This window comes from Thalassophryne amazonica, chromosome 14 (genome assembly GCF_902500255.1).
Source record: "Thalassophryne amazonica chromosome 14, fThaAma1.1, whole genome shotgun sequence".
Lineage (NCBI taxonomy): Eukaryota > Metazoa > Chordata > Actinopteri > Batrachoidiformes > Batrachoididae > Thalassophryne > Thalassophryne amazonica.
Window position 1 is genome coordinate 10,274,725 of NC_047116.1, and position 24,571 is coordinate 10,299,295.

Consider the following 24,571-nt stretch of genomic DNA (forward strand, 5'->3'; position numbering starts at 1 on the left):
TGAAGAGGAGCTTCATCCTGGACCCGGCCCTCCTGGCCGATTTCTACAAGAGACACCCGGACAAGCCAGGTCGGGCGCCAGGAGGCGCCCGTTGAGGGGGGGGTCCTGTTATGTGGGCCGCTGAAGAGGAGGTACTGCTGGCCCACCACCACCAGAGGGCACCCTGCTTGGAGTGCGGGCTCCAAGCACGAGAGGGCGCCAGACCCAGAAGAAGTGACAGCTGTCACTCATCATACCAGCTGTCACTCATTCACACCACCTACATAAGCCGGACTGCAACTCCACCTCCCCGCTGAGAAATCAGCTACCGAAGAGGTAATTTTCTCTGCTGACTCAAATCGTTGAGTAATAATCTGAACTTCTTTTGCAGCCGTTATCCTGTTGTGTCTGCCTTATCTGTGGGATTGGCGTTTGGTGTGATCAGCGACGGCTACGCTTCACACTCCAATCAGATAAGTGGTAACAGGAGCTGCTAGTGTGTTCCTACTTGGAGGTGGAGGTTCTCCCTCCTAACTGTGTACAGACTGTGGGATTACTGAGTGTGCGAATTCACACTCATCCATCCTGTCTTTGTTTCTGCCAGCAGTACCACGGTCGACAGCCGAAGACAGAGGCCACCTGGGGACTCGGGACTTGGCGGCTCCGGTGTTCTTCAGGCTGTTGGTGGTGGAAGCCGTGTGGGACGCGGCTCATCTCTCGTCGGGGGTCTTCTATCTTCGAGCCTGCCCACACGTCACCTGGTGTTAATTGTCTATTTATATTTTGTGTGAATTTAGTTGTGTGTTGTCACAACATTAAATTGTTACTCTTTGGCTTATTCATTGTCCGTTCCTTTGCGCCCCCTGTTGTGGGTCCGTGCTACGACACCTTCCCAACACGTTCATCTTTGACCCTCATCACTGACCTTTGATCTCCATTGCTAATCTTTGATCCTGATCACTAACCTTTGATCCTCATTGCTCATCTTTGACTGTGAGCATTGAGCTTTAATTCTGATCACTCATCTTTGGTCATGTCTCTTACTTTTGATCGTAGTTCATTCATTCATTCATTTTCTGCTATTTATCTGGGTCCGGGTTGTGGCCACTGTTTGCTTCTGTTTGTTTCTATTTGCATCTATTTTTATCATGATCGCTAATTGCTTTGATTTTGTATTGTAAGGCCAAAGATTATCAATAAGGATCAAAGTCAGGTTTTCTCCCTTCAATCTGGATCTGCACCAAAAATAAATATGTTCTACACTAGCCCATGCCCCATTTCCTCAGGTTTTCATGAAAATCTGCTGTGAACACATTTAATTTATTAGACGCACACCAGCGTATGCCAGCGTTTTTAATATGGTCGGCATACACAGGCTAAATCATCAATGTGTGACAGGGCCTTAATCTCCTTGACAGGGGTACGTATCCGCCCACTCTACCTGTCACTTCTTTCTGATTCATCCACCTTCTTGTGTTCAGGGCCTCCCTGACGGTCCTGGGTGACAGCTGTGTGCTCAGCTGCTGGCCGGCCCAGATCGTAAAGCCCAGGATCCCTCTGAGGCTCTGGTTTCTGGACCGGGCGGCCTGCCACCACACCGTCATCCCAGCAACGCTCAAAGCCTCAGAGCAGCAGAACGTGCACATATGCATGCGTGACTGTGTGTACAACAACTCATAAGTAAGGTGGGCAGCAGATATTTATACATGCACCCCACTGCTCAGAACAAAGTGAGCAGCTACACGTGGTCCAATTAGAAAATGTCTTCTACACAACATACGGCCGCAACAGTTGGGTGGCCGCGTGATGACACTGTGCAGACTGTTTCACTTTTACCTCTCCAACAAAAGTTGCCTTTGTGACTTCATTTGCACCATTATATTCTGAGCATTGCTTCAGTCTGATGATAAATTCTTGAGGCTACCTCCAATGAAGAAGCAGCAGCAGTAGCAGCGTGGGCTGTTTGTGCTAAACAACAAGACGAGGTTTTCCAGATAAACTGAAAACTGCAGACAGTCAGATTTGAGGTTGGAAGCTGGAAACTTTATATTTATAAAAATATACTACGACAATGTAGAAAAATCCAATATTAAAGAGCTGATGGAAAAAAAAACACATGATCTCATGTTTTTATTGTATTTTTCCAAAGTTGTAGGCCAGCAGTCTGTGTTCACCTGCATCAAACACCATCCACTGTGTTGTCCATCACACATTTACACAAATGTATCATTCCATCCATCGCAGCCGGTCTGCTCTGTGTACGCCTGATCCCGCCAGATCTCAGAAGCTACGCAGTGCAGGATCTGGTTAGTACTTGGATGGGAGACCTCTTCAGAACACCCCAAACAAAACGGGAGCAGCCGAATGGACAACAACAACAACAACGTCATTCCATGCAGCGGGTCTCCTCACCTCCGCTGCAGCTGCAAAGCCACAGAGCCCAAAGCACTGAGCAGAGGGATACCTGCAATCCTCCACGTTCAAACACGCACACGCGATGTTGCGATGTGACTAATTAGTCTCCAGACTTTGAGAAGCCCTGGCCTTGAGAAGTTATTTTATTTTGAGGAGTGATAGCCAGTTGTAATGGCAAAATAAATAAACAAACCAAGAATCACTTTTTTGTCTCTCCCACATTTTTTTTTTCAAAACTGTATTTCAACAAATATATTAACAGTAAAAGAACAAAGGACAAGGCCACAATACCATTCACAGTATTATCATTATAAATAGAAAGACACAAAATAAAGAAACAAAATAAAATACGTTGTACAATAATAAAAGTTAAAGGGTTTCTTTAACATTAATTATCTTAAAAAATTCCTTATAGCGCGTGACAGTTTTATGACATTTGACAGAATCTATAAGCTTAATACTGCTTATATATTGTTCAAATTCAGCCAAAGGTCTGTGTAAATTCCTTTTCAGCACTCTGCATTTATGAATATGGAATTTACCAAACAATATTAAAAGGTTGATAATGTATTCAGGGGTCTCTCCCACAACGTTTTTTTCCCCCTACATTCACTTATGATGTCATAATATGCAGATTAGCTGATGACGCCATCTAGCGACTTCTGGCAACTTTTAGGACAGCCAATAGCTACTTTTCTTATTGAGGAGTAAGAAAAGTAGCCAAACAAACACATTCACATCCGCGCCTGCGGACAATTTAAAGTTTCCCATTCATCTGACCTGCATGTCTTTGGATGTGGGAGGAAGCCGGAGCACCCGGAGGGAACCCACACAAACAAGGAGAGAACATGCAAACTCCACACAGAAAGGCCACAGGTGGGAATCGATCCCATGACCTTCTTGCTGTGAGGCAACAGTGCTAACCACTAAGCCACCCACACTGCTACCTACTGAGTAATTTTACTATGTAGTTTAATATGGCAGTTTTTGTGTTAAGCATGTATAGGCTTAACTAGCCATAACTAGCGTAACATTAGCCATAACTGCTACAACCTGTGGCAAATCGCACAGAATTGATACTGGAATTTTGCTCCTATGTTGTAAAAAAATGTTTGCTATCGCAACAAATCTGAACTCCACAGCTATCTGATGACGTTAGAGTGACCCATAGGAATCCTCCAAAGACGTGAACAAGGAACACATCATTTGGGCGTAAATCAGTCGTACCCTGTTGGGACTGTGTAGGAACAAGAACAACCCACGTAGCTGCTGTTGTGGCCCGTTTTCTTGTCTTAGGACTCTGCTGATTTGACTCTCGCTCGATGTCACTAACATCACCGCACTGGCTTTAGGATGATGAATCAGACCAGCTGAACTTAGCCTTAGTCGTCTCCATGTACCAAAATCATGAACCATGACCTCACTCAGTGTTACAGTTTCAAGACCATCTGTCAAACTCAAATGTTTCACAGCTCATTGTAACAAAGACAACAAACACCACGAACTGCATCAGATGGAAAATCTGAGCACACTGATTGGTGGAGGGGCTTTTTGGACAATGCCTCGCCCTGGACATGGCTTTCCTCCATCATCAAATGAATGTTGTTTACTTTAATTTCACAGTGATTCAGTTGAATGCCTGGTTGGGTTTTGCAGCGCTGTGTGGCCAACATGGCTGTTTTTTTCTTTCAAAACTGAGAACTATAAGCAGCCCACCCATTGACATACTTGGTTATGATCCAGGAGTACTCCCAAAAACAATCATCAAAAACACCAACGTGACGTTCACAATAAAACACAAATGTGGGGACAAATGTGTCTTTGGGGACAGACAAGGTGATGATACCAACATTATCTGACAAAATGAAAAACTGCTCTGAGACTAGACTTGTAATTTGACAAAAAAAAAAAAAGGTTATACAGTTGTGTTTAGTCTTTGATATTACAAGAAATAAACTGCTAGTGCTTTGAGAATAAGTAGTGTGAAAAGACTCAAGTCACAAAAAAAAGAATGCTGAGTCACAGCGTAGCTAGCTTGGACAGTTAGCATGTTGTTGACTCAAGAATTGGTTGGCTGAACTTGTTTGTAACAATGTATTCTGATCACATGTTTTTCTAAGATATATATACTTTTAGGCTACTATGTGATTTTTAAGCTTGTGGTTATGATGTTTGCTGCGATTAGCAGAGTTAGCACAGACATGAGTAAGGGAATGAGTAGAGTTTCTATCAGTAACGCCATAAAAACTGCTTCATGTTCAGCTCTGAAAAATTATCATCGATAGACATGAAAACTAGAGAACTTACAGTTTTGGGACTTGTTGGAATTTTTTTTATCATGATAACTTGCAGATATTTTTGATATACTAGATTAATTGGGAATGTTGGCACAATGGGACATGTCTGGGCTTGTTCAGACAGGCTCATGTAAGGTACAAACTTTGTTTGTGTAGCAAGGTGAAGTCCAGATTAAAAAGATGTTCCTGCTAGCTTGTTGAGCGGGGAATTCCCCTTTGGTTGACCTGGTAGAGTTTTGGTTCAGTTCGAGCAGTCCGGTGTTCAAATCACACCGCCGTCCCAGCCACAAAGATAGGTCCTCCGGTCACAAACTGGCGTTGTCGGCAGGATGTGGGTAGTCACAGAACATGCTTAAATGCACCTGTGACTTCGGGACAAAGTAAAAAATGATGGGAAAATATGTAGCAAGGTGAAGTCCAGATTGAAAAGATGTTCCTGCTAGCTTCGCTAGCGGGGAATCCCCTTTGGTTGACCTGGTAGAGTTTTGGTATTCAGTTCGAGTAGTCCGGTGTTCGAATCCCACCACCGTCCCGGCCACAAAGATACGTCCTCTGGTCACATTTGTATGGCGTTAGATTAGTGCCAAAAGCACTCGCCCAATAAAACATGCATTCGGGCATATTATATTACCGTATTTCACATGCATAGATATTAACTGCAAGCGCCCAAATTACAGCACCCACCCCGTCACGAAAATTTGACTCATTTGGTCAAGGGAGCACGAAAAAAAACGTGAGACTGGGCTGTGTATATTACCTCTATTGACCAGAGAGACACATATTAAGAGTCTGAATACTCATCATCAGGGATGTAAAAGCAGCATTTTTGTCAGGCAAAAACTAAAACACTCAACATGACCACAGGTGCAAAATCAGACGCACATCTCTGCTTGTATTTTGCAGCACGGCTCGTTGTGCCGTAATGAACTCTGGCTCCATAAATCTTCCTAAAAGCTCCTATTATGTGAGCCAGCTGACAGTCATAGCTGCGTATAGATATGAGCAGCTTTCGAAGTCGCCGACGGAGATGTTAATTACGATGTGTGGTTACCCTGTAGTGATGGATGTTCTGCTCTAATACATTTGAGGCTGTTTGCATGCTAATGTGGTTAGCTCAGGGATGCCTCAGCTGTCTGGAGCCGCCCGATGACAATCAGCGGAACGTCATCGCTTTGTTTTTGTGCAAGTTAGAAAGCGAGAAGGCAAAGTAACTGCAGTCTGCCTGACTGGGTGATTTGAATGATCATATCCACCCACGAGGTTTTGCTTTTTGTCACTCCTGTGTTTGTTTAATTCAGTACTACAAACACGAATTAGAATTTTAAGTTTTCCTTCAGCTGCTCTAACAGTATCAGCTTCAAGGCTTCAGGTGACTCATAGCTGACATTCCTTTCAGACAGGTGCACAGGGTGTCTTAACACGTCAGCCGGTGCTGCCGAGTCATTTTCTTATCAGTTCCTTTTCTGCAGTCACTCACTCAGTCTTTTGATATTTCAGTTGTCTTCACCCAGTTGTCACCAAACACTCAAAAACCTGACTTATTGGATGAACTCAATTCAATTATGAGCAGGATTTCCACCTAATTAATGTATGTAGTCCTAACTAAATTAAATGATCTTGCATAGATGTGCTTTATTTGAGTTGGGGCTACATATATTTATTAGATGGAAGTCCTGCTCATAACTGAATTTAGCTCATCCAATGAGTCAGTTTTTTTTTTTTTTTTTTTTTTGTGAACTTGGAATATCATTACACTTAATGACCCCAACAACCCTATAGATTTTGGGTTCCAAAGGTCAAAGGTGAAGGTCACTGGTGCATACTTTGTAAACATTTTGTCAATACAGTAATGTCTTTCCTCATTAACTGATTGTTGACAAACTTGGTATGTGTGTTAGGCATGATGACTAGTGCTGGGCTGAAAAGATTGATTCGCCAATTTTAAATAGATTATCATTTTGATTCCCAGAGATCGATTACGCAGATCGACACACACACACATACGAGTATATATACACACACACACACACATATATATATATATATATATATATATATATATATGTATGTATTTTTTTTTCAAATCGATCTTTTCAGCCCAGCACTAGTCATCATGCCTAACACACATACCAAGTTTGGCAACAATCAGGTAATGAGGAAAGACAACTAAAATAAATTATAAAGCAGGCAAAAACAACATAAAAAACTACTGTGTGAATTAAATGGTGGACAATTCTCTCTCTCTCTCTCTCTCTCTCTCTCTCTCTCTCTCTTTCTCTCTCTCTCTCTCTATATATATATATACAGTATATATACGCACTTCTCGCCAGCGTTGGAACAGCGTCCCTGAAAAAAACTGAAGCTGCAGATGGGCCATTCCGCTGTTTTCGATAGTGTGAAAATGATCATTTCTCGACACTGATTGTGGACCTGCTGGTTCTGATTTAGAAGCAGATCCACAATTTATTCATCACCTCTGTCAACGATACTTAAAGATGTCAATCATGACGATGGGGACTCTTGTCTGCTGAGGGCAAGAAAAGACAATCATCTACCGTTTAATTCACACAGTAGTGTTTTATTTTTGTTTTTTCCTTCCTTATAATTTATTTCATTTAATTTACATATCATATCGTGCCTTTTCCGTGGGACCGTGCATGAAGGTTCTCTGGTGTGGACTTACTTTTCAGTCAGTCTTTTCCACCAGTACTGTGCGAGAAAGATGGGTACCCTTGAAAGATGGAGATGGATCGGTCATCTGTCTTGGTGGTTGCCATTTAGGATCCAAGACAGTTCCCTACACTCACAGAGAAAAAGTAACTTGGAAAGTATGCAAATGGTCTTAAATGTGGTCACCGGGAATGTTCGAGTGTGCCAGTGTTCAAAGGTCCAGTGGTTGTACCGTACAACACATTTCTACCCTTTTAGGTCCGTTCCAGTACCTTGATTTGTCCGTGTTTAATGTGGGACCAGTGAACGCTCCCTGACCTTACCTGACCTTTGTGCATATCCTGTGCTGTTCAAGCTCCTTGCTTGGATTATTTGAGGAAGTTGTCCAAAGTTTGTCATTGTGCAGAAGTGTTCCATTACATGGCGTAAGTGCGTCTGACCGAAAACATGTTGGCATTAAAGGTCATATGCCTCTCTTATGTGAGACAGAGGTCCAGATCTAAGGGATGGCTGGTTGTTAAGTTGTTAAGCCCTCTAATGGCTGTTGTTCTTGTTAATCAGATCCTCTGATCAGCTTGTGAGAGATCTGGTGTTTGCTAGCGGTCCGGGAGTGTAATTGTACGTGTTGAAGCTGCCAGTCCTTCGTGCCAGGACCGAAATTTCTTGTCTGTTTAACAAAAACACATGTTCAAGATGATGAGAAAATAATGAGGACGAATTTCTTGTGTTTGTACGGGTATCGTTACGTTTTCTCTTTCATGCTGAAAGGACGAGCAGATCAACAGAAAAATGACTTTTATAAATGGTTACTGTAAGTCATTTATTGTGCAAAACCAGCAAACTTAAACTGGTTCCAGCTTTTATTTCAACTGTCTTCTGTATCCCTGTGAACTGTGAATTTATAATAATAATGTATCCCTGTGAATTTTAGGCTGTAGATGAGACAACATGTCTCATTTAAAATGTCAGAATATGCGTGCCGTTATGTCATTTGAAGAGCTAAACAACGGGATTTTTTTTTTTTATTATTTGGGGATTTGGTGAAACTAAGCCAGTCCTTCAGTTTCAATTTCAATTTATTTTCATTTATATAGCGCTAAATCACAACAGAGTTGCCTCAAAGCACTTCACACAGGTAAGGTCTAACCTTACCAACCCCCAGAGCAACAGTGGTAAGGAAAAACTCCCTCTGAGGAAGAAACCTCAAGCAGACCAGACTCAAAGGGGTGACCCTTTGCTTGGGCCATGCTACAAACATAAATTACAGAACAATTCACAGAACAATTCAGGGATTAATATACAAGAAATGCTATTGGCACACAGGACAGGAGGATCGCCAACACGAATACAACTCCCATCTCTGGATGGAGCTGCACCTTAAACAGAGAGAAAAAAAACAATCAGGCATCAGAAAGACAAAAAAATACTGTATAATTTGCCAGCATTAATCAACAAGAAAAACAGAGAAATACTAAGGTGATCACCGGCCACTAGCCCTAAACTTCACTAAAAGACCCAGAATTTAGGTAAAGTTGAGGCCGCAGCCCACTCCAATTACTAATAAATGAATTAAAAGACTAAAAAGCATAAAACAAAACTGTACCAGTATGCTAGCCATATGAAAGGGAAAATAAGTGCGTCTTAAGTCTGGACTTGAAAGTCTCCACAGAATCTGACTGTTTTATTGATGCAGGGAGATCATTCCACAGAACAGGGGCACGATAAGAGAAAGCTCTGTGACCCGCAGACTTCTTATTCACCTTAGGGACACAAAGTAGTCCTGCACCCTGAGAACGTAAATCCCGGGCCGGTACGTAAGGTTTAATTAGGTCAGCTAGGTAGGGAGGTGCCAGTCCATGAATAATTTTATAGGTTAGTAGCAGAACCTTAAAATCTGATCTCACTGGGACAGGAAGCCAGTGAAGGGATGCTAAAATGGGTGTAATGTGGTCAAACTTTCTGCTTCGTGTCAAAAGTCTGGCTGCAGCATTTTGAACCAATTGGAGACCCCTAATGCTAGACTGTGGTAAACCTGAAAATAGAACATTACAGTAGTCCAATCTAGAAGTGATAAATGCATGGATCAGGGTCTCAGCATCAGCCATAGACAGGATGGGACAAATCTTCGCTATATTTTGCAGGTGGAAGAAAGCAGTCCTAGTAATATTTCTAATATGGAGGCCAAAGGACAATGGAGGATCAAACATTACCCCAGGGTTCCTCACTTTGTCAGTGTGATGTATGACACACAAGCCGAGGCTGAGCGTTAACTGGTCAAATTGATGCCGATGTCTCACTGGACCAAGAACCATCATTTCAAATCAGAGTTTAAAAGTAGGAAGTTTCTAGACATCCAACTTCTCACTGCTGCAAGACAATCTTCTAAGAATTTTATGTGAACGAGATTACCAGCAGTTATCGGCATGTATAACTGAGTATCATCTGCATAGCAGTGAAAGGTAATCTCAAAACGCCGCAATATGTGCCCAAGGGGTGCTATATAAAGGGAGAAAAGCAGGGGGCCTAAGACGGACTCCTGTGGAACCCCAAATTTCATGTCACTAAGGTTAGAGGTAGTGTTACTGTACAAAACACAGTGAAAACGACTGGTCAAGTATGACGTCAGCTATGCAAGGGCACTCTCAGTAATCCCAAAATGATTTTCCAGCCAATCAAGTAGAATATGATGATCCACGGTATCAAATGCAGCACTGAGCTCTAACAGCAACAGAACCGTAGTGGTGTCTGAATCCATTGTAAGCAGAAGATCATTCATCACTTTAGTGAGAGCCATCTCTGTGGAATGATATTTTCTAAAAGCAGACTGCAGTGGCTCAAAGAGATTATTCTCAGTAAGATAGTCTACAAGCTGCCGTGACACCACTTTTTCCAGAATTTTAGAGAAAAATGATAGATTTGATATCGGACGATAGTTTGTCAATACACTAGGGTCAAGATTAGGTTTCTTAAGTAATGGTTTAATCACTGCAGATTTGAAACATTTCGGAACAGATCCAGAAGTTAAAGAAAGATTAATAATTTCCAGCACAGTCGGCCCAAGAGTGGGCTACAGGTCCTTAAACAGTTTTCTTGGCATAGGATCAAATAAACAGATTGTGCTTTTTGTTGACATTACGAGTTTTGTCAGCATGCCTAGTGAGATACTATCAAATTCTGTAAATCTAGGTAATACCTCAGTAGGGGCGCCCACATCAACAGCATGGTGTAGTGGCTGGATTAAGGCATGCCGGGATATGTTTAACCTGATGTCTTCTATTTTCTTCCCAAAATAATCCAGGAAATCTTGTGCTGTAAAAGGAGAGCGAACTACAGGTGGTTGTCCATGCATAAGTGTTGCCACCATGTCGAACAAGAACTTTGAGTTATGCTTGTTTTTGTTGATCAAATCAGAGTAGTAAGTCTGCTTTGTAGTCAATAATGCATCCTTACAGTCTAAGATAGCATCATGCCACGCAAGGTGAAATACGTCTAATTTTGAACAACGCCATTTCCGTTCTAGACCTCTTGCTTTATGCTTGAGGTCACGTAGATAATCATTGAACCAAGGTGACTGTGATTTGGGGGAGCACGGTTTTAACACAGGTGGTGCAATCATGTCGAGTGTAGTTTTGAGCACTGAGTTTAAACTATCCACAAGTCTGTCTACTGACTGGGTATTTGTCAAATGTGAAGCTAAGACATCACGCAGTCTAGCTTCGAGTTCAGTCTTAGTTGAGGAGTTGATGCATCGCCGTAATGATATATAAGGTTGTTTTTCCACTAAACACGGCAGCGAAACTGTAAACTTAATAAGTGAGTGATCAGACACCACTGATGTAAGAGGCATGATGTCAATATTCGTGACAGCAATACCATGTGCGAGAACCAGATCCAGGGTATTTTCAGTAATGTGCGTTGAATCCTGAATGCATTGCCGAAATCCTAATGCATCCACAATTTCCATAAATGATTTGCAGAGGGGATCAGAAGGCTTATTTATATGAATATTAAAGTCACCAATGATCAGAATGTTATCTACACTAGTTGACAAGTTAGAGATGAATGCACCAAATTCATCTAAGAATTCAGAATATGGGCCAGGAGGCCTAGATACAGTGACAAAGTAATACGACTGATTTTTATTCTTCTGACCTTGGCAATGTGTAATATCCTGAGCAGAGCGGAGAATCAAATGCTCAAACGAGTGATATTTGTAGCCCCCAACAGCTAATAAGCTAAACCTAGATTTATAAATAAGAGCAACACCCCCGCCTTGCTTCGCATCACGAGGGACGTGACTAAATGTATATGCTGGTGGGCAGGCCTCATTTAAGGGGAGGACAGTTGTAGGTTTAACCTCCTAGGGCACAGGTCTCAAACCGGTTCCAGAAAGGGCCGAGAGGGTGCAGGCTTTCTGTGCAACCACCCACTCCAGCAGGTGATTTCACTGATTAACATCACTTTGAGCAGGTGAAATCAGTTAAACACACATCCACTTTCACGCAGCCATCTAAATTTTAACTTTGTGTTTGTCCAATATTGACTGAAAATTTACTCTTTTGTGACCTGGCGTTCTGCCTAAATGCTCATTTGGAGCGTGATGATGAGTCACTGGCTCAGTGCGCACACACAGCGGAGCTCATGTGATCCATTAACAAGATATTAAATCAACTATAGATATACTTCTACAGCCAGAAACTGTTTTATCAAGCTATAAAAACATTAAAAATAGTTACCTTAAGCTGTTCAAAATACATTCCACATGGAGCAGGAAAGAGAGGAAAAAAAAACATCCAGATGAAACAGTTCTCTGTGATTCCACAAGCAAGTAGAGGTGTTTTCAGCATCCAAGGTTTGGCAGAAAATTAGTAATCTGCTATAAAATAATTATTTTATATACAGTGTCTGGCTCACAGAGCAGGTGGAACTGTGTGTGCAAGAGGGCAGCCACTCCAAAAATAGCCTCTCAGGTCCTGCATAGCTGCCAGACACATGGATAATGGGCTTTTAGCAGCCTCGTAAGCACCACAAAACATGCCTCTAAGTCGTCGCAGTAACTCGTACACAAACTGCCCCACGCTTTTGTTGCTAAATTTTGAATTTCTTGAAATTAGCGCCACGCTCAGAGAGGAGCCTCGTTAACTGAAGATAATGCCTCTCAGAGCCACGAAACTCCCACGATAGTTGAAGAAACCCTCTCATAGCAAAGAAAACATGCTGCGTGGCTCATTAGTCATCCTTCATTATTCAGTGGGACCCAGGCATAACTGTTGTTTTGTGTGTTTTTAAGTAGTAGTTGCTGGGAAATTACTTCACAATGCACACTTGGTAAAAAAATGTTACCACCCCTACATACCCACTGAAAATAAACCCTGGAGCCACCACTGCTGTGAAGATTTCTCAGGACTTTGCAATAGGTTGTCATAAAACCACTGAGCTTTGTTGTTCTCACACAAGAGGAGGTTTGGACATCACTCAGGTGGTCCGACAATCAAAAGGACTCTGGTTCAGTCTGTAGTTCTGGCTGTTCTTCAGCGTCACCTCACACACTGAACCCAACTGCTCCTCTGGACACATTCAAATGACTTCAGGTTTCCACTGACATGTTGCTATTTGTCTTCTTCTCCAGACTGATGGGATCCAGACAGTGAGATGATGTAGCCCTCCAAAGCAGCCCCTCCCCCTCCTGTGTTTTTCCCTCCAGCATCCTGACGTTGAACCTCCAGCCGACCAGCAGCCGTCAGTGTGACAGTGAGACGTCGCCTTTTGGTGATAGAGAAACAGGCGGAAACAAAGTGACCGAGGTGTTGGAACCCCGTGTGGACCACAACCCTCGGGGTGGCCCCACCATGAAACCTTCACTCTCTGTGGGCCCCCAGTCTGGTCTGCTGCTAGTCCTGATATGCTGCCCCCTACTGGGCTTGGTCCATGGCACCAACAGTAACAAAGCCAACAAAGCGGTGCACCCACACCTTGGCGAGGCTGACCCTGAACGCTGCATGAGACACCACTTTGTGGAGACAATCACACACCCAATCTACAAGTGCAACTCCAAGGTAAAGAAAGGCCAGCAGAACATACTGACCCGACTCGTAAAGGTGATGGTTTGATACATGAAGGTGGCGGTCAGGATGAAGCCAATCCCAGCATGCAGGGGAGGTGATGGTCTAGTGGTTAAAGCATTGGGCTTGACACCAGAGGATCCTCAGTTCAAATCCCACCAGAGGATCCTCAGTTCAAATCTCAACCTGACTGTAAAATCACTAAGGACCCTTGGGCAAGGTCCTTAATCCCCTAGTTGCTCCCGATGTGTAGTGAGCACCTTGCATGGTAGGAGACTCACATCGGGGTGAATGTGAGGCATTGATGTGTAAACCGCTTTGAGTTTCTGATGCAGCTGGAAAAGCGCGATATACAACCCCAATTCCAGTGAAGTTGGGACATTGTGTAAAATGTAAATAAAAACAGAATACAATGATTTGCAAATCCCCTTCAACATATATTCAATTGAATACACCACAAAAACAAAATATTTAATGTTCAAACTGATAAAATTTTTAATTTTTGTGCAAATATTTGCTTATTTTGAAATGGATGCCTGCAACATGTTTCACAAAAGCTGGGACAGCGGCAACAAAGGACTGGGAAAGTTGATGAATGCTCAAAGAACACCTATTTGGAACATTCCGCAGGTTAATTGGAAACAGGTGAGTGTCATGATTGTGTATAAAAGGAGCATCCCTCAAAGGCTCAGCCATTCACAAGCAAAGACGGGGCAAGGATCACCACTTTGTGAACAACTGCGTGAAAAAAATAGTCCAACAGTTTAAGAACAATGTTTCTCAATGTTCAATTGCAAGGAATTTAGGGATTCCATCATCTACAGTCCATAATATAATTAGAAGATTCAGAGAATCTGAAGAACTTTCGACATATAAGCACCAAGGCCGAAAACCAATATTGAATGCTCGTGACCTTTGATCCCTCAGGCAGCACTGCATTAAAAAAACAACATCATTTTGTAAAGGATCTTACTGCGTGGGCTCAGGAACACTTCAGAAAACCATTGTCAGTTAACAACAGAACAGCGTGGCTTTGTAGTAAAAGAGTGTGGGTACGAGACTGGCCTGCCTGTAGTCCAGACCTGTTGCCCATTGAAAATGTGTGGCGCATTATGAAGCGAAAAATACGACAACGGAGACCCTGGACTGTTGAACAACTGAAGTTGTACATCAAGCAAGAATGGGAAAGAATTCCATCTACAAAGCTTCAACAATTAGTGTCCTCAGTTCCCAAACACTTATTGAGTGTTGTTAGAAGGAAAGGTGATGTAACACAGTGGTAAACATACCACTGTTCCAGCTTTTTTGAAACATGTTGCAGACATCCATTTCAAAATGAGCAAATATTTGCACAAAAACAATAAAGTTTATTAGTTTGAACATTAAATATCTTGTCTTTGTGGTGTATTCAATTGAAAATAGGTTGAAAAGGATTTGCAAATCATTGTATTCTGTTTTTAATTTACATTTTGCACAACGTCTGAGCTTCACTGGAATTGGAGTTGTAAATGCAGTCCATTTACTATGCACTGGGGGAGAGTTCACCTGCGTGGATCGTCATGAATGCAAACTGAATTTCAGACATTTATACATATTACTCTGGAACAAACTGGACAAACAGTGTTTTAAAGGACAATAAACAGGACGTTAAAGACCAAATTTCACTTTCCCCCACAACGACATGAACAGGAAGTGATCACAGCTCAAAGCAATTCCCATTGAAAATATCGGAGAAACAACCTGAGCTTCTCACATTTTTATATAAAACAAACACAATAACAATGTCTATAAACCCAGATAATATATTCACGAGAGCTTTAGGCAGTAATATACAAAGAGTTTTATGTTGCGATGTTAATGCTGTTGTCCGTGTGCAGCGGTTAAAGTGCAGCCTGATCAGTCTGACTCAATGCATTTCTCAATGTTAATGACATCTCACAGCGCGGCAAACTCTTCGAAGTTTTGCAAGATTTTGCAGGATTTGACACTTCAATAGGGCGAGTGGCGTAAGCTGCTAGCAGGCTGATGGATCAGTTTAATATCATCTCACAGCTTTTAACCACCTCGCTGCAGGTGAATGTTTGCTGTTTAGGCCTATTAGCATTAGCTTTGAACAGCTAATGCCAGAGGAAACTAAATTTTGAAATGAGATTTCAAAAATGTGTCATTTAATTGATGGACTGTATTTATATCGCGCTTTTCCATCTGCATCAGATGCTCAAAGTGTTTTACAATAATGCCTCACATTCACCCTGATATCAGGCTGCTGCCATGCAAGGTACTCACTACACACCGGGAGCAACTAGAGCAGGGGTGGGCAACGAGGGCCGAGACCCTGCAGGTTTTCCTTGCAACACTCACCTCAGCAGGTGGTTTGGTGCTGAGCTTCTCCCCTCAGCATAAACACTTGATCATTCATGAAATCACCTGCTGAGGTGATTGGTTGCAAGGAAAACCTGCAGGGTCTTGGCCCTTCATGGCACATGATTGCCCACCCCTGAACTAGGGGACTAAGGACCTCGCCAGGTCAGGCTGGGATTTGAACTGAGGATCCTCTGGTGTCAAGCCCAACACTTAACCACTCGACCATCACCTCTCATTTAATTAAATTTTGCTAGAATGAAGCAAAATGAGAGATAGAGAGAGGAGGAGAGATGAGGAGAGAGAGAGAGGAGAGAGAGAGAGAGAGAGAGGAGAGAGAGAGAGAGAGAGAGATGATGAGAGAGAGAGAGAGAGAGAGAGGAGGGAGGCTGATTTCTCTCATCTCTCAGTTTTGACTAAAATAAAAAACAGAAGACACTCAAATCTCAGACAGGTACCAATAACCTGGGTAGTGTTTGATGCAAATGAAAATGTGGCACATTCGCACTATTTGTTCCTCACACAATCTTCAGCGAATCTCCAGCAGTATTAGCCGAGTGGTTAACTCACTCACCCACTCATCCTTAAGTGGAAAAGCAAGTGAAAAAAAATGAATGAATGAATTTCACTTCTTCCTGACATTTCTCTTGTACATTTTTAATGACATTAAAGAACCTCCTGCGTCTGTTGGGTGTCTGTGTTGACTTGTGATCGCCTCCTCGTTGCTTGAGGGGAGTCACACTCCATGTGTCAGCTCCGAGTGTCAGGCTCCGAGTGTCAGGCGCCATGTGTCAGGCGCCGTGTGTCAGGCTCTGTGTGTCAGGCTCTGTATGTCAGGCTCCGTGTTTCCGCTTCGTGTGTCAGGTACCATGTGTCAAGCTCCGTGTGTCAGGCTCTGTGTGTCAGGCTCCGTGTTTAGGCTCTGTGTGTCAGGATCCATGTGTCAGGCTCCGTGTGTCAGGCTCCGTGTGTCAGGCTCCGAGTGTCAGGTTCCGAGTGTCAGGCACCGTTGTGTCAAGCGCTGTGTGTCAGGCTCGTGTGTCAGGCTGTGGTATGTCAGGCTCCGTGTTTCAGCTTCGTGTGTCATGGCACCATGTGTCAGGGTCTGTGTGTCAGGCTCCGTGTGTCAGGCTCTGTGTGTCAGGCTCCGTGTTTCAGGCACCTTGTGTCAGGCTCGTGGGTCAGGCACCATGTGTCAGGCTCGTGTGTTGGGCTCCATGTGTAAGGCTCCATGGGTCAGGCCTCACAGCCCAGTGTCACTTTTTTTTTCATGCTCCTGTGGACGAAATGAGTCAAATTTCATGATGGGTTTTTGTAAACTCATTATTACCTAACCCTACTCCTACCCCCAACCCTAACCTTAACCATAACCTAATCCTACTCCTTCCCTCCACCCTAACCATAACCACCCGACCCCCCGCTTCACTTTTAATTTCGTGCAGCCATCACGGAATGAATTAGACTGAATTTGTGCTGCCGTGATGAAAATGAGGCGCTTTTTGTCACAATATCACAAACCAATAGATTAATGTATATTTCGTGCAGTTGAATCACGGTTTGCCACGAGACCAGGTTGGCTCTGTGTGTCACACTCTGTATGTCAGGCTCCATGTGTTAGGCACTGTGTGTGGTGCTGGACTCGGGTCTCACTGCACACATGTTCTGGGTCTCAGCTGGGATTTAGTTTTGGCTGAGGTGGATGACCTCTGCCAGGGGAAAGGAATGGAGTGAAGATTGAAAATGAAAAGTGGATACACGGGACGTGGTGCTCTGTCTGGTTTTTGCACTCGTGATCGGTGATCTACGTCAAATAAATTGGATGCGGCCACTTTGTGTAAACAGACTGATGATCCACTGAATCCTGCCAGAAATGTAAGTTTCACTTAAATCCCTGTTGTTGTACCAGCACAGCTCACCTCGCGTGAGTGACGTGTTCTTTTGGAGTTGTTTTTAGTTCTGATTGTGTGGAGATGGCGGCAGATCATCCGCTTCCCTCATGTGGGTCAAAGTTGAACTCACTCAAAGAGTGTTTTAATAACAAAGGTAATACTAGTTCCAACCTGCTTCACAGAGCCCAGCATCAACCTTGTGAAAGGTCTTAGCAAGATGTAATTTACACTAGAAAATTTCATCATGATCTATGAAGACATTGAGGTGTTGTCACACACACTATGTTCCAGAGACTCAGCCCCCTGGTGGCCACAGCTGCTATTGAAATGCACCCAACATGGACATTGTCTGAGGTCTTGGTGAGGTGACTTTGTGTCTCAAGTTTTATCTTGAGACACAAAGTCTTTTTCAAGATATTGACTGTGCTTCTTTGCAGCCTATGTCAGCTTTCTCCAAGTGTTAGAATTGGTTGGCTGGGCTCCTCTATGGGACATCCTGAGAATTTGTGGGATCCCCAAGAAAACACTTGACAGTGCTGTACAGAGTAGGGACAGAAGCTCTTGAAAATTGGCATTCCTCAGGGATGTGTTCTAGCTCCAACACTGTTCAGTGCTTGCACAAACTGGGTGTTGGGTAGAATTGTAGAAACTAACATATTTGGTCCCTTTGTTGGCAAGAAAAGGGTGACAGACCTTCACTGTGCAGATGATGTTGTGATCTTTGTGGAATCAATGGATACCCCAAGTGCAGCACTTCAGAAAGTTACTGAGGAATTGCAGTGTTTTGGTTTGCAATGGTCCTGGGTAAAGACTAAGATCTATGCTTTTAATGACTTACTGGACTCAGCCATCAGAGGTGTGTCTGTATTGAGTGTTGAACTTGAAGAGGCATTCACTTGTCTCAGCACTGACATTCATATCTTGAGTCCTCGGACTTTGAGATCAAGAGACACCTGGGAAGAGCTTATGGAGACATAAGGCTGGTGGACAGAGGCGTTTGCTGATTCCAATATCTTTGCAGGAGAATGAAGGTCCAAGTCTTTAGGGTCCAGGTGCTTCCTGTCTTGCTATATGGTTGTGAGACTTTGATGATAACTGGTGATTTAAGATGAGGACTAGATGTTTTGGTACTAAGTCTCTACGGAGAATCCTTGGGTTCCACTGGAGCTGCTGCTTGCACTTGCATTGTGAGGGATCTTCAGCCTTTTGGCTATGTGGCGCGTGTCTCAGTGTGTGACCCAGCATGCAGGTTTCTGAGTGTTGTGGACCCCAACTGCAATTGAAGGCAAAGGTCACGCCCACATTTGACCTGGCTGAGGTAGGCGTGAGGATACTTGGGTGGTTGCCATTGAGGACCCAAGGTGGCTTCTGGGTGTAGAACCAATAGATGCTTCCAGACCTGACATGTTTCTTTGAGTTTTGACACAAAATTTATTCAGGGTGTAAATCAATTGATAAATTGATTAGCTTTGCCTTTCAATCCCTTCAGATCTGCTGCAGTCAATGCTGTTAAAGTTTTCCTTCAGCTCCATCAGTACGGTGGCCTCAGATGCTGAACAGGTCTAACCTGAGCTGCAGACCAGTCCACTCTGCACACGCAGACATTCGCCACTCTTTTAATATCCAACGCGTCATGAATGAACGGAGGAACGGGAAGACTTCAGAGACGAGGAGCCATCTCTGTTCAGCAGGCTGATCCGCAGGCGGGACAAAGACAAATGTCCGTCCTGCTGTGGCCCCAGACAGGCTTTTGTCAAAGTGGATACACGGGTGGCAGCACGCAGCAGCTGAGTGAAGGACATGACACAGGAGAGTGTTTAGAGCGGCGCCAGGAATGTGGTAACCCACAGCGGGACAGTCACAACACTGCGCGGGTGTGAGGAAAGCTTCTTCCCTCCACGTTTCTCCCGGCTCACCGCATACATGCTCCACATACATGAGTCTGGCATCAACATATGGACTTCAAACGTGGCTTCCACGTGTGTGATCGGGGCCGGCGCTTTGAGGGTCAGCAGGTGCAGGAGCGAGCCAGCGGCCTCGTCGCTATCGCTCAGCCTGCAGGTGCAGGACCTCGTCCGGGAGATGTTTCAAACAGGTGGTTGAGTCTCAGACGGGACTCAAACACTGCCTCATTGTGCGCAGAAAACCCTGAAGCAGGATAAACCTGAAGGTCATGAAGAAGAGTGCTGAATGATTTGACTGTGCATTCCACAGCTGAAAGCCTGAACTCCGCCAGGACAGTTTCAGACCGATGACTGTTGGCTGCTTGGATTATCACCAGCATTCATACAAGCAATCCTATTGGATATTGAGTGGTGGGGGGTGGACCACCAAAGACGACAAAGACCAAGAACCAATTACATTATGGTGCAGATCTGAAGCTAAGAAAAGTAATTTTTACCTTCAACTTTTTTTTAACTAACCTACATTTTACTTCAAGCATAGTTGTGTTGTTTCTATAAAAGTGTTGTGCACCAACCGCTTTGTTTGCTGGAAGGATTTTCGTAACACTGTCACTGACTTTCAGAACATTTGGCAAAACGATCGACATTATCATCAACCTGTTACACTTTGGTGAGATTCTTTTTTGAGATTCTGGATTAAATTGGTCTTTTTTTTTTTTTGCTTAATCACACAGTTAAACTGTGTGTATCACATGACAGACGTCAGAGAGACAAAAATTGTGGCCACGGGGTCCTCGGTTCAATTCCCTGTCAGGCAGGAAAATCACACATGTCCCTTGGGCAAGGTTCACTGTGCTCCTGGGCCTCACTCTCTTTTTTTGTAAATAATGATGTGCATTTGTAAGGAGTTTTTAGTGGGAAAATTCTGCTGTGTAAAACTAACATGAGCGCTCCTTTTCAGTTTGTTATTTTCCTTGTACCCCTGGATGCCTCGGTTCGCTCCTGCTCTATGGTCCAGAAAAATCGATGTATATCATGACTAGATTAAACCAAGACCATCAGTACTGAAAACATAACCTGCCTGTCAGGGTTCAAAGACAAAGGAGTGATCAGGATCAAAGTTTAGCAGGTAGGATCAAAGATAAGAAATTAAAGATGAGTGATAAACAACAAAGATCAGGATCACATGTCAGCAATCAGGAAGAAACATGAATGGTCAGGATCAAAGTTTTGGATATAAACTTGGACATTGGGATCAAAGATTAAAGTTAAAGATGAGTGATAAACAAGAAAGATCAGGATCACAGGTCTGCAATCAGGAACAAACATGAGTGATCGGGATCAAAGCTCAATACTCAGGAACAAAGTGCAATGATCACACAGCTTTACATCAAGATCACTCCCTCCGTTCCTTTCTCTGCCACCATTTCCCGCCTCAACTCCTGCCTGGAGGAGATAGGGGCATGGATGAGACAGAACTTCCTGCAGCTGAATGGCTCAAAAACTGAAGCCATTCAAACCGGTACTCCTCACCAACTCCACTCCTCTCTCATTACTTCAATTTCTCTTTTTGGCCACAGCATTCCTCTCTCTCCCTCTGTTACCAATCTCGGGGTCAGGTTTGACCCCCAGCTTTTTTTGACAATCATGTCAATAACATCTGCAAAACCTCCTTTTTCCACCTCCGTAATATTTCCAAACTCCGTTCTTCACTTTCCCTTTTGGCTGCGGAGAGGCTCGTCCATGCCTTTGTCTCCTCCAGGTTGGACTATTGTAACGCACTCCTCATCGGGATCCCTGGCACAAGCATTCAAAAGCTCCAGTATGTCCAGAACAGCGCTGCCAGGGTCCTGATGAGGGTGCGGAAACACGAGCACATCACCCCCATCCTTCACACCCTCCACTGGCTTCCTATTCACTTCCGTATAGAGCACAAGATCCTTCTGCACACCCACCACTGTCTCCATGGTGATGACCCCACCTACCTCACTGACCTCCTCACTCCACATACCTCTGGCAGAACCCGGTCAGGCCAACAGCACCGTCTGCTCCCGCCCAGGACACGGCTCAAGACCATGGGGGACCGGGCCTTCGAGGCTGCTGCTCCCCGCCTGTGGAATGCCCTCCCAGACCACCTCAGGGCCCCACAGACGGTGGATGCTTTTAAGAAAGGATTAAAAACCTTCCTTTTTAGAAAAGCTTACAGCTAGTTTTTAACTAATGTATGTATGATGTATTGTAATTTTATCCTATCTTATCTCTTTTATTGCTGTTTTATGTGCACTTTGAGATTTGCATTCAATTATAAAGTGTGGTACAAATAAAATTTATTATTTATTATGATCAAGCCCAAATAGTAGTATCAAAGATCAATATTCATGATCACCAATCACAGATGAGAGAACCAGAACAAAGATCAGGATTAGGATCACATGGAACAAACATATAAGATACTCAGGATTAAGATTTAGGAACTAACCCTGGACATTAGGATCAAAGTGCAATGATCAGGCCCTAATGTCAGTATCAAATATGAATATTCATGATCAGCAATCAAAGATGAGAGATCCAGAACAACGATCTGGATCACACATCAGCAATCACAAAGAAACATGAATCGTCAGACACAAAAGTCTACACTCAAGATCAAAGATGAAGAACAAACACTGGTCATCAGCATAAAGGTATAGTGACCAGTCTCAAAGGCCAGTATCAAGGATTGAGATTAAAGATCATTAATCACAGATGAAAGAAGAAACATCAGAATCAGGATCATAGGTCAGCAACCACAAGCAAACATGATCAAAGGTCAACACTCAGGACCAAAGATGAGGATCAAACATTGATCATCAGGAACAAAGTTTAGTGATTAGGCTCAAACGTCAGTATCAAAGATCAAGATTACAGATCAGCAATAAAAGCTGAGAGAACCAGATCAGGATCACAGGACCACCTTCACAGTAAAACAGGAAACTTTCACCAGGAACATAAAGTCTGTTGAATCTTGGCGGGGTTATACGCTCTTTGAGTGCTTTTTCGCTCTGTGCTGTGTTTCAGATGGTGTTGCTGGCGCGCTGCGAGGGTCACTGCAGCCACACGACCCGCTCCGACCCGCTCATCTCCTTCAGCTCGGTGCTCAAACAGCCCTTTAAGAGCACCTGCTCCTGCTGCCGGCCGCACACATCCAAGCTGAAGGCATCAGGCTGCGCTGTGCCGGCGGCACGCGCATTACCGCCACCTACAGATACATCCTGGCCTGCAACTGTGAGGAGTGCAGCTGAGCTGGGAGCAGCAGCTCCCAAACCGTGAAGACCCAGCATCCTCTTGGCCCAAAGCTTTAACGCAGTGTTCTGGTTGATTACTGGATCAAAAACCTGCCCGGGAGGACGACAACTTGAGACGCTTGTTTTTGTCTGGGGGATGATCGCTTGGAGCAGTCGTACACCCTCAGACCGGCCATAAGGTTGACCTGCAGCCTTTGGGACTCAAACAGAACAGGATATCTTTGAAAACAAACCTTCGGTACTTCAACGCCATCCCGCCGCTTCCTCGCCACTAAGCCATAGATACTGTACAGTAAATACAATCAGTGTCAACCATATGGAAGCGTGTTTTGACAGGCGCCCCATGGGTTTGAGACCCTCCTTGCTCTCACTGCAAGCCTCTATAATTCATAACACACACACGCACTGAGCTCATTACAAATGTTTGTAACAGTGCTGCCAGCTCCATGAAGCCCCTGCAGACTTTTCTGAAAAGCATCATGGGATACGATGAGGCTCGATGAGAATAAGTGGAGCTTTAAGGATCCCTGCAGACTGGCTGTAAAACGCGGTCAGCTCTGACATCACCAGGTGGACAATACACAAACACGACAAACGTTTGTTTGTTTGGCAGCTTGTATAAATACATGCAACAGACGGTCAGCGGGTTCAGTGCTCACGAATCCGTCTGAACCTTCGTGATGTTCACGTCCACGTTGGTAAAACTGCAGTTTCAGCCTTTCTAAAAATGGAGGTTTTTATGTCATGTGTCATGAAGTGTCATTATGACATCACTCTTACATGTAGTTCATTCCCGATGTGTGTGCCATTCACAAATGCAGAACGCACAACTGGTTTTGTCTGAATTTAAAATGAACAAGTTGTTCCAAGTGTGGTTTCTTCTGCAATAAAACACAAATATTTCAAAGTCCTGATATATAGTTTGGATTAGGGTTGTGACGATACCAGAATTTCAAATTAGATACTGATACTCTGGACAATACTCAACTATTTTCAATATCATGGGGTGGGGGGATGACAAATAAAGCATTTTTTAAAACAAAGATTAAAACAATAACATAAATGACAACACTATTTTTAAGTTGTCTCTCACAGTGCAAAAACAAAAATACAGAAACAATGTCAATGTCAATGTCAATTTTATTTATATAGCACATTTACAACAACAGCAGCTGCCCAAAGTGTTTCACAGTAAAAACAATATCAAAAACCATACCACCAAAACAGAGCATTAAAATTCCAAAATATACGAAAACACATAAAACCAGACACACACAGCTTAAATTGTATTAAAAGCCAAAGCATAAAAATGAGTCTTAAGAACAGATTTAAAAGACTCTAGAGATGGAGCAGCTCTGATAGGCAAAGGCAAACTGTTCCAGAGTTTAGGAGCAGCCACCGAAAAAGCCCGAACACCTCGAGTTTTTAATCGAGATCTGGGCACATTTAATAAAAGCTGGCTTTCTGACCTCACTGATCTGACCGGAACATAAGGAGTCAAAAGCTCAGAGAGGTATTCGGGAGCCAAACCATTTAAACACTTGAACACAAGCAGCAGAATCTTAAAATCAATCCTGAATGTGACTGGGAGCCAATGGAGCGAGGCTAACACAGGGGTGATGTGCTCTCGTTTCCTCATCCCCGTGAGCAGTCATGCAGCAGCGTTCTGAACCTGCTGCAGACGCTTTAGAGACGACTGGTCCAGTCCAC

The 24,571-nt window shown here is 43.6% G+C and overlaps 1 protein-coding gene across 1 annotated transcript in view; it reads left to right on the forward strand.

The window, feature by feature from the left end:
* Positions 1–23,764, forward strand: part of ndp (norrin cystine knot growth factor NDP) — a 36,666-nt gene extending 12,902 nt beyond the window's left edge. The window contains 3 exon segments of the mRNA XM_034187106.1: positions 12,991–13,417; positions 22,635–22,773; positions 22,776–23,764. Of these exon segments, the coding sequence (XP_034042997.1) occupies positions 13,211–13,417; positions 22,635–22,773; positions 22,776–22,858 (429 nt within the window). The 5' untranslated portion in view covers positions 12,991–13,210 and the 3' untranslated portion in view covers positions 22,859–23,764.
* The last annotated feature ends 807 nt before the right edge of the window (positions 23,765–24,571 follow it).